Source organism: Plecotus auritus (genome assembly GCF_963455305.1).
Source record: "Plecotus auritus genome assembly, chromosome: 9".
Taxonomy (NCBI): Eukaryota; Metazoa; Chordata; class Mammalia; order Chiroptera; family Vespertilionidae; genus Plecotus; species Plecotus auritus.
The window spans coordinates 152,889,109-152,899,618 of record NC_137783.1 but is presented as its reverse complement, the minus strand read 5'-3'; the positions used below and the strand labels follow the sequence as shown (position 1 = coordinate 152,899,618).

The following is a 10,510-nucleotide window of genomic DNA, read 5'->3' as shown; positions in this document are numbered from 1 at the left end:
TGGATGTTCAGTTTCCTTTAATGACCCCAGCTCCCTGGAGGACGGGCGCCGGCAGCCCGGCGATGGTGAGACGTTCACTTGAAGATCTTGCCCTGATTGAAGGCTTTGCCCACGTGCTGGAAGGCCCCCTCCCAGCAAAAGTACTCTCGCACCAGCGTCTGGGTCTCCGCACTGCTGGGATCCAGCTTCCGCCACGTGTATGACTCGTAGTCCACCTGCCAGTCTGGACTCAGCTGCGGAGAAAAGCCAGGTAAGAAGCATGTGGTCAGGTTACCAGACACGGCCTCACACCTGTCACTCCCAGCTCAGACACGCCATCAGGTCCCAAGGCCGCTGGGAACATGCCAGCTCCCTCTGGTACCCGCTCCGGGAGGCCCCTCCACGCCTATCAGCCAGGATCAAGGTGTGCCGCATCCTTCCCGCTAGACACACTCGGCCCCTGCCCTTTCCTCACCGGAAAGGCAAGCTCCTGGCCTCGGAAGACCCAGACCCCAGAAATGGAGCTGCTGTTGTTGGTTCCAAAGAGGATGACACTGGCAAAGGCGTTCTTCCTCAGCTTGTCCAACCGCTGGAACATTCCTGAAGGAGCGAGGGGAACGGTCGGCCTCTGCGATCACATGACCTTGCCCTCCTTCCTCTTCCCAGACCCGCCCTCTCCTCACCCGTGATGAGGTTGCAGCTCATGAAGGTCTGGGTGAGCTCTTCGGGGAAGCGGTACTCGGAGTACCACAGGGACCAGCCGTCCTTGTCGAAGTGCTCCCAAAAGTACGGCAGTGCCACCGACAGCGTGTCCTCGTTGGAGTACTTGCGCTTGAATTCATCCAACACGAAGGTACTGCACGGAGGAAAACATCGGGGTCACTGCGGAGAAGGCCCTGCGAGGCAGCAACGGGTGGCCCCTAAGAAGCCAAGGGCATTTCCACGTGCTCCCCACCCCCAGCCCGAGTATGCTTAGCACGCGGAGGGTGGGACCCCAGGGAGCCGCGCCCAGGAAAGGCACGGCGAACTGCTGCCCCCTAGTGGAGGCACGGGGAGGACATTCTTCCTGGCCCGCCCCTCCCAGGCCTCTTTTCCATGAGTCACATTGAGTCAGTGACTCAGTGTCTTCCCCATCCACAGGCTCTGGCTCTGGGGTGACACACTCTAATGACAGCGAGGTTAGCAGGGAGTGTGCTCCGAGGGCCTCCGCCCCGTCCTTAGTCACTCTGCCCAGAAACCAGCTCAGGTGCTGCTGAACCCTTCGGTGCAGGTTATCTGCGAAGCATCTGGCGCACACGGCCAGGAATTCCAGGCCCCACTCCCCCACCCCGACCGTTCTTTCTTTTCCAATCGCTAAAACACATGCGCCTGAAGAAAACCACCCACAAACCAGCAAATAAGACAACTAGTATTTTTTATGTTTTGTGAAAAATTCCACAATTTTTCAGAGATGATATAGCTAGTTTTGTGCTTTACAAATTGTTCACTGAATATATGACATGCTACTGAGAATTCTTTGCAAATGTTTTAATGGCTAACTAACCTCCCACTGCCTAAATGTGCCATGAACCTATGAAGCCCCCTTACTGAATGCTTAAGTTGGTTCAATTATTCACTAGTATTAATAATGCCACAAGTTGCCACCTATTTCACTCCTTACAGCAAAACCTAGTGTTAGACCTTCCCTCCCTTCACAGACCAGGTTGAGTGTGCGCCCTGCCCAGCTGCACTGGAGCAAAGCAGAGAACCTGTCCTCGAACCCCAGGTCCCAGGTTCCTTCCTGAACACCGGAGACCTCATCTGAGCTTTTCCCCGTCCACCACCCCCAAGATGGGACGGGAAGTTTCACACCCTCCTGAGCCACGTTCATCATTCATGACCATAATCCCTCCCCCACCCACCCCAGCTCTCAACAGCTCCTGAAACAAGCTAGCTGGAGCCCTAAACAGACCGGAAGTAACTGGACAAATGATGGTCTTGGTCTTTGAAGGCATTACCTCTGTGACATTAAAAGTCCTGGGAGAGCCGGGCCGGCATGGCTCAGTGGTTGAGCGTCGACCTATGAACTAGGAGGTCACAGTCTGATTCCTAGTCAGGGCAATGCCCAGTGTGAGTTGTGCAGGAGGCAGCCAATCAGTGATTTTCTCTCACCATTGATGTTTCTCTCTCTCCCTTCCTCTCTAAAATCAGTAAGTTTAAAAACGTCCCGGGGGAAATCATCCTGGCAGCCCCCACACAGGCATCACAAACACTCGCAGGACGTGAGGGACGCAGCTGATTAAAGACTGCAAGCTCACGGCCTGGTTTACTTCCTGCCCAGAGTCACATATGTGACCATCTCTAGCTAATAATTAAGTGTCTACATTACAACAGCCTATGTAATTGGGGTTAGTTATCATCACAGCTCATTTACACACCAAAAATCCTGCTCGCTTTTTTTCTGTTCAGCCATTTCATACAGAAGGAGGGCACAAACAAACCCTCCCCCTTCAGATCATGGCCATGCTAGTCTGCCCCATAAGCACAGCCACTAGAATCTAGGAGGAGAAAACGTGGCAGTCAAACGGGAAAGAGTCCTGCTCACCCCTGACCTGCCCTGTGCTGGGTCCCAAGGAAATCGGCTCAAAGGGGGTAAATGCCAGGAGCAGCTGCGTGCGGAGCCCCGGGCCCTGAGGGATCTCAGCCACTCGCCAAGGTCCCGGAGCGGGAAAGCAGCAGCTCACCTCCCCGCGGCACAGCTGCTGTGCCGGCACAGAGCACGCCCCTTCACCCCTCCATCTACCCCACGTCAAAGCCACGGGCGACGGGGAGGTCAAACCGCGCTGACCCAGACCAACGACTGAGAGGACGGCAGGGTGGGCGAGAAAGACATCCCCCATCGCTTGCGAGTCTAACACAGTGACTGGGGCAGCGAGCAAAGATGTGATGACCCTGGAGAGACCTCAATGGCACCACCACACTGGGCCCGCCAGGCAGAAGCAGCTGGATTGGGACCAGCCCAGACTGGGACCGACCCCACCCCTACGCCCCAAGGCCTGCTGGTCCCAGCCCCCAGCAAGCATGCAAGGCATCTTCCTCTTACTGGGCGGCTGACCCTGCACCCCACCCACCCTGCCTCCTACACAGCCCGTAGCACCGCCTGCGGGGAGCCCGTCCCCGTCCCCCGCGGCGAGCACGTGCACCTGGCGCTCATTCCGGAAAGAAACCCCGATGTGAAGGTGGAGTTGCTGCCTCTCACAGGCTCTCCGCCCTAGGAAGTGGCGAACTGGGAGTGACGGGTGCCCCACTTTTCTTACACCAAAAACCTCCCTTTACCATATTCGTTCCTCCAAGAACCCCCACATTTACTGAAAAGAGGAAACAGACAAGCACCCCATCTGCTTCCTTCTTCCTGAGGGGCTGAACGCCCCCGTTTGGGAAACAATGAGTCAGAGAGGCCCCATGCAGCGCGGGTCATCGCCCCCCGAGTGAGCACGTCACAGGCCGGTGCATAGCAGCACGCACCTCACTGAGCTCCGAGGGTCTCAGACGAGCACTCCCAAGACCAGTGACCACCCCCCCAACCCTGCCTGCCTGCTTGCTTCCTTGCAGAAAGGGAATTCTGAACCTCCCCAATACTGGATGCATCTAGAACAGCCGTGGGCAAACTATGGCCCGTGGGCCGGATCCGGCCCGCGGAGCCGAAAGAGCGGAGGGTTCTCTTGCTCTCCCCTCCGCTCCTTTACTTTGAATTTCTATTAGTTCACACAAACACTCCATCCATGCTTTTGTTCCGGCCCTCCGGTCCAGTTTAAGAACCCATTGTGGCCCTCGAGTCAAAAAGTTTGCCCACCTGATCTAGAACATACTTTCTCCTTTCAAAACCCACCCAATTTTTAAACTCAGAAAGTCACCTTACTTGCCAACTAAAACACACCTTTAATTTTGTATGAATGACCTCAAATCCTGGGCCCAAGCTGTGTAAGGACACACACAGGTGAGAAGGGGCCCTCTTAGGTCCCGTGCACCCCCCCCCACACCCTCACCTCTTGGGCAGGTGAGCAAAGGGGTCCTTGGCCTTGGGCTCCGCCGCCAGCGCCTGCTCGCACTCGTCCATCTCCTCCTCGGGCGCGGGCGCGGCGGCCTTCTTCTCCTCCTTCCGCTCGGCCTGGGGCTTCGGCTTCTCCTCCCGAGGTCCTTTCTCCTTCCGAGGGGTGTCCTTCTTAGGCTGGCTCTCTGCAAACTTTTTAGCTGGCGCAGAGGAAGGGAGAAAAGTCACTATTCGGCCTCTTTCCGCTGCCCTCCAAAGCAGGCAGCAAGGGGGGCCGTGGGGGGGAACGGGGGGCGGGAGCCAGGCTCAGCCCCGCGGCCACGCGGCACCCCCATCCCTGCGCAGGGCCCTCAGTCACAAGTGCACGGGCATCTCTGTCCACACAAACCAGTGAGTGCGGGCAGAAGGCAAGATGCACGGAACATCAGCAAGCACTTGTGATGCCCTAACTCCTGGGCCCACGGCGCCCACAGGCTGGACAGGAAGCCCAGGGGCCGAGATGGCGCACACCAGCCCAACGTGGCGCTCGCTGCCCTACCTCCTGACTCACCATCAAACTGGGCCATCTTCTCACAGAGCTTCACCTCCCCCAGGACAGCGCGGAACTGGGGCTGGTTAATGCAGGTGAGGAACCAGCGGTTGGTGTTGGGGAAGGCCTGGCGGAAAGACGGCTCCAGGACCTGCCAGGACAGGACGGGAGGGTGGGAACAGTCAGCGGGGGGACCGGCCCCGAAGGTTCCAGCCAGAGACAGAGACTTCTTCCTACACCCGAGTTCCTCCAACCCCTCACCCCCAGACAGCGGCTGCCTAGCCCAGTGGTCGGCAAACTCATCAGTCCACGGAGCCAAATATCAACAGGACAACGATTGACATTTCTTTGGAGAGCCAAATTTTTAAACTTAAACTTCTTCTAACGCCACTGCTTCACAATAGACTCGCCCAGGCCGTGGTATTTTGTGGAAGAGCCACACTCAAGGGGCCAAAGAGCCACATGTGGCTCGCAAGCTGCAGTTTGCCGACCACGGGCCTAGACACCAGCTTACCCTGGAGGGCGACCCCCACCCACCTTCCTGATGTCTTTAAGGTGGTCCAGTCCAGCTCAGTGGACGCTTGGTTCCCCCCCACTCACTAAGAATCTACTCGGTAGGAACAGCATTCACACGGGCTCACTCCTTTTGCCAAGCCATTTCACACCTCCTTCCCGACCTTGGAAATCCCACGTGTTGACATATAATTTTTTTTCAGGTTGGGATCAACAGAGGGCTATCAATTATTCATTTTGTCAAATAAATAAGTAGAAAATAGGCAAAAGCAAAAAGATTATTTCAGAATAATGGACAGACCTTTCAATTAAACAGCTTCATGAAAAACTCATTTACCGTTTTTTAAAAAACTGTTTGTTTTTTTTGTATTTCAGGGAGAAAGGGAGAGGCGAGATAGAAACATCAATGATGAGAATCACTGATTGGCTGCCTCCTGCACACCCCCCACTGGGGACCCAGCCCACCATCCAGGTACGTGCCCTGACGGAGAATCGAACCGTGACCTCCCGGTGCAGAGGTCGATGCTCAGCCACCGGGAACACTGGCAGGCTCGTGTGACCTTTTTTTCAGTTTGCCAAGATCAGCGGGGGAGGCAGGCGCAGGGCCAGCTCCGCGGTGAGGCTCTGCGGTCCTCGGGTGCAGATTCTACCCCACCGTGACCCCCACAGCAGGCCGCACCAAGCCGACCCCTGTAAGGCCTGGGCATGGGGTCTGGCACGAAGTAGGTGCAGTTTCCTTGCTCTCATCACATTGCTGCTGTGGGCCAGCATCAGTCCGAGAGCTGCTGTTTAGGAACCAGCAACATGTCATCTTCTTTGCCCCAATAACCTCAACTGTGGTGATGAGTCCCCTGGCTTTACGCAGGCGTCCTCAAACTACGGCCCGCGGGCCACATGCGGCCCGCCGAGGACATGGATCTGGCCCGCCGGGGGCCGCTGCCTGTCCTGCTTAGCAGCCGACGCGTCCCGGGCCCACAGTGCGCATAGGAATTTGTTCATAGTTTTTTTTTTAAACTATAGTCCGGCCCTCCAACGGTCTGAGGGACAGTGACCTGGCCCCCTGTTTAAAAAGTTTGAGGACCCCTGGTTACAGTTTACCGAGGATGAAAAGGACCAGAGGATTCCCCCCCGCCGTCCCGCGTGTACCTACAACTAGTCAGAACGAGCCAGCACTGAACCCGGCTCTGCTCCCAGCTCTAGGTGCCACCCCCACCTGCCTTCACGACGAAGCACAGCCGGCTTCACAGGAAACGTCTTAGCCCCACAGACACTAAGGGCAGCAGACCACCGCCAGCTTCCCGCAAGGAAGGCAGCCCCGCCCCCGCCCTGGGACTCCCTCAGAGTCCCTCACACCCGAGTCCTCAAATCAGGAGAGAGCGACCCGAAGACTTGTCACTTGGGTTCTAACCCCACCCACCCGCTGCCGAGCGGATTCGTTACAAACCGACCTGCTTATAGAGCCACAACAGGGTGCAGACAACTGTGATGTCAGCCAGTGTCACACGTTCGCCCACCAGAAAGGTCCTTGTCTTCAAGTGAGCGTCCAGCAGCCCTAGAACTCGCCTCATGTCCTCCTTGGCAGTCTCTGTGGCCTGTTGATTCATGGATCAAACTTAGCAGTGACCATCAATGCCTCCCCCCAGTTACTGAGCTAAGAGGCCATTTCACTTACTCATCCCACCCGCTCTCAGTGGGGTCGGAGTCTAGGATCCTCCCAAATGGGTCCCACGTGAAGCGCCACGTTACATTTCTTCATGGTGCAGGCGGGCCTCCCCTCCCCTCCTCACTGCCCACCGTCCTGATCACAGCCGGATCAGGTCTTTGCCCGTTCGAGGGAACCTTAGAGGTCGTCTGGTCTAACCACTCCCCTGTCATTTGGTATAACTTCCTGCAGAAGAAACCCCTTCTCTGACCACCTCCACGGGTCTCCCACCCACCAACGGCCCAGAGCTCCGAACTCACAGCCTGCAGATTAGGGCCTTGTTACACATTCTTGGCATGTCCCTCCCTTTTCTCAACCTACTCTATCTCTCTCTCTTTTTTTTTTTTTCAATATATTTTATTTTATTTATTATTATTTTTTAATATATTTTATTGATATTTTACAGAGAGGAAGGGAGAGGGATAGAGAGTTAGAAACATCGATGAGAGAGAAACATCGATCAGCTGCCTCCTGCACACTCCCCACTGGGTATGTGCCCGCAACCAAGGTACATGCCCTTGACCGGAATCGAACCTGGGACCCTTGAGTCCGCAGGCCGACGCTCTATCCACGGAGCCACACCGGTCAGGGCCACCCACTCTATTCCTTACTGCCCGACACTCTGGAGCTGACTCCACCCTCTTGGGCTTCTTCCAAGTTCCAAGACTCACCTGCTTGTTGTAGTGCATGATGCCCAAGGTGGGGAACACCCAGGTGCTGGCCGGGGGCACTATGTCGCTATCGGCAAAGCTCACCCACTGCACCACCTGGGCTGCTGCTTCCGGGCTGCTTCCCCGCAGGTCCTCATTGCTCACTGCAGAGGCAAGACGCAAAGTCAGAACCCTGGGGTCACGCCAACACCAGTCCCCGAAAAGTCCTCTCCTTCTCCACTCCAGCGCACCCTCATCCTCTCCTACACCCCTCACTCCAGACCAGCCGTGGGCAAACTACGGCCCGCGGGCCGGATCCGGCCCGTTCGGCTGTTCTATCCGGCCCGCGGAGCCGAAAGAGCGGAGGGTTCTCTTGCTCTCCCCTCCGCTCCTTTACTTTGAATTTCTATTAGTTCACACAAACACTCCATCCATGCTTTTGTTCCGGCCCTCCGGTCCAGTTTAAGAACCCATTGTGGCCCTCGAGTCAAAAAGTTTGCCCACCCCTGCTCCAGACCCTCCCATCCCCCCATCCAACTGCAAGTTACCGTAGTAGGCAATGGCATTGCTCTCGAACACACAGAATCCATCATCACCTTCAAAGGCTGGGACCTGCAGACAAAGCCGTCAGAAGGTAAGCAAAACACTGGCTGGGTGCTCAGTGGTTAGAGCGTCGGCCCTCCGAACGAAGGGTCTCAGGTTCAAGTCCCAGTCCTCAAACCTCGGATGCAGGATCCCCAGCCCCAGTGGGGGTGTGTACGAGAAGCAACCAATCCACGTGTCTTGCTCACATCAATGTTTCTCTCTCTCTCTCTCTCTCCCCTTCCTCCCTCATCTCCACTTTCTCTGGAAATCAATGGAAAAAATATCCTGGGATGAGGATTTAGGGGGGAAAAGGTAAGTGAAACACAGTCATTTCTTACTAGCCAATCCCAGGAACTAAATTGTTCTGGACGAAAGTGTTTACCTAAGGCTGACAACCCCTGCTGACCAAACTCTTGATATTATCTAAAACTCAAAAACCAAAAAGATATGAATAACTTGGCATCCCTTACGGCCTGAACTCACATAAGGAACCCAAAATACGGAGGTATCATCACTCTTTGGAGAAAATCCATCCATCAAATAATCGAAAGGTGAGAAGCCACGTCTGCTATCTACGTCTGTCACAGTGCTCCCCACACATGGCCTCTCCTGAGGACGGCTCCCTCTCTGAAGCCCGTGGGGAAAGAATCCTGCTCATAGCAGATACTTGACACATTTGCACTGAGAACAGTCGAAAGGCATTCTCTCTTCCACAGTGAGCCTGTGATTTCAGAGAGGGAGAGGGAGAGACCCGGGTGAGAGAATCAATGCACACGCACTACTGGGGACCGAGCCCACAACTTGGGCATGTGCCCTGACCGGGACTCTAACTGTGGCCTCCTGGTTCACAGGTCCACCCTCAACCACTGAGCTACACCAGCGGAGCTCAAAATAAACGTTTTTTTAAAAATCACTAAAATATGGGGGGGCTGAAATCTCTTTAAAGATGGAGGCTATCTTCAAAGTGATAGAATCTCACAGCCACTTGGGTTCTCAGGACCAAAGACCCTTTTCCAGGTCCCTACTCACCTTGCCTGCAGGAAACTTGCGGAGAAATTCAGGGGTGCGGTTGGTTTGGCCAAAGTGGAAGTGGGGTGGTGCGGAGAGTACGCGGACCTGAGCCCCGCTGTACTGCGCGGCGATGAGGGCCTTGAAGGCCCTCCAGTTTTCAGGGTACGTGTACAGGGTCTGCGCAAGGAAGAGGGGACAGGGTGTCAGCGTGAGTACAAGGGTCCCAGTCCTAAACGTCACCGCCCGGGATGACTTCCGAACAGTCGCCATCTGCTCCACTCCCGCTTTCGCTCGGGCGTCTTGTGTAATCAGAGTCCTCCGAAATACCGAGGACAGAGGACAGACACACCGAATGCTAAATAAAGCTTGCTGACAGCTCTGACCTTCCCTCAGGACATCCTCAGAAGCATGAAATCCACAACTTCAAGCTCCCTCGGGCTCCGTCTGCGGACGGACCCACACCGCCCGCTCCGCAGAGCCCGCGTTTCATTCATTGATGCTGCCAGGCCTGCCTACTCGACTGCTGGGCCGCCCACCACTTCAAAAGCATCACCTTGGTCGAGGGCACACCCCCCGACCAAGTCCCACCCGAACAGCCACGGAGATGCCGAATGGGTCTTCTCTTCCGAAACCAACTCGGCCTCCCTTTCAGAAGCCTCCCTTCCCCGGTCGCGCATGCCGTCGCTCCGGTGCCGTCCCGCAGCGAGGTGCCTGGTGTTGCCCCCTCTTCCTTCCAGGAACCTGGCCAGCGAGGTCCCACGGGTCGGATCCACGTCGGAGTCTTTCCACTCCCAAACCTCCCGGCTGGACGAGCCCTGACCGCGGCCAAGTACATGCCCACAAAGACCCTCGTCTTCAACCTGTCCCTGCTATCGCCCCACAAAACGGTCGCAAAAGTTCTGTCAACCTGCCCGGACCCCACGTCTCAAGGAGGCAATGAACCTGAGTCCCTTTCTCCGGACCCAGACGGCCAGGACCCGGCATCTCCTTTCTCCTCTAACCCAGGCCATTCCAACTCTTTGGCCTCCCACAGCCTCAGCATCTTCTCCCCGGGGCCTGGAAGCCCTGCTCCCCAACAGTACGGCCTCTGGGCCCCGGATCTGCTCCCCACTCGGTTCCAGAACTCCTCTGACGCCAGCGGGTCGCAATCGGGCAGAGGATGGCGCCGGATAGGGTGACCCGGACGGCCCGAGCCGGCAAACTTACCCCAGCCGCCATGGTGATTCCGCAGAGAAAGGGGGTGGGGCTCTCAGTGCTGCCGCAAAGTAAGCCGTCGGAGAAGGGGTGGGGGGGGAGCGAGGAGCAGCGGGGAAACAGCGGCCGGAAAGCGAGGACGGCATAGAAGGCACACGCACGACAGTTCTGTCGACCGCGGCCGCGAAATTGGAAAAAGGGGTGGGGCCTGCGCGGAGGAGCTCGCGCCTGCGCAGTGAGCTACTTGACTGGCCCGCCCCTCAGGCCCGGCCAATCGGAGTCCTGACGTGGAGGGAGAAGGCGCGGAGAGGGCACTG

The 10,510-nt window shown here is 56.6% G+C and overlaps 1 protein-coding gene across 1 annotated transcript; it reads right to left on the bottom strand.

Moving 5' to 3' along the window:
• Positions 1 to 10,375, bottom strand: EEF1G (eukaryotic translation elongation factor 1 gamma). The gene is made up of 10 exons (XM_080641995.1): positions 10,206 to 10,375; positions 9,018 to 9,176; positions 7,952 to 8,015; positions 7,425 to 7,567; positions 6,500 to 6,643; positions 4,560 to 4,689; positions 4,005 to 4,209; positions 663 to 835; positions 455 to 579; positions 1 to 233 (listed from the first exon to the last, which is right to left on the bottom strand). The coding sequence occupies exons 1-10, from the start codon at positions 10,215 to 10,217 to the stop codon at positions 75 to 77; spliced, it is 1,314 nt and encodes a 437-aa protein (XP_080498121.1). The 5' UTR covers positions 10,218 to 10,375; the 3' UTR covers positions 1 to 74.
• Positions 10,376 to 10,510: the final 135 nt, after the last annotated feature.

Bases quoted from the DNA above. Each gene is read 5' to 3' on its own strand.
- EEF1G (XM_080641995.1), bottom strand. The intron at 7,568-7,951 runs GTAACTTGCAGT...TTGCCTCTGCAG, and splicing joins CAATGCCATTGCCTACTACG to TGAGCAATGAGGACCTGCGG. The intron at 4,210-4,559 runs GTGAGTCAGGAG...CCTCTGCGCCAG, and splicing joins GAAGATGGCCCAGTTTGATG to CTAAAAAGTTTGCAGAGAGC.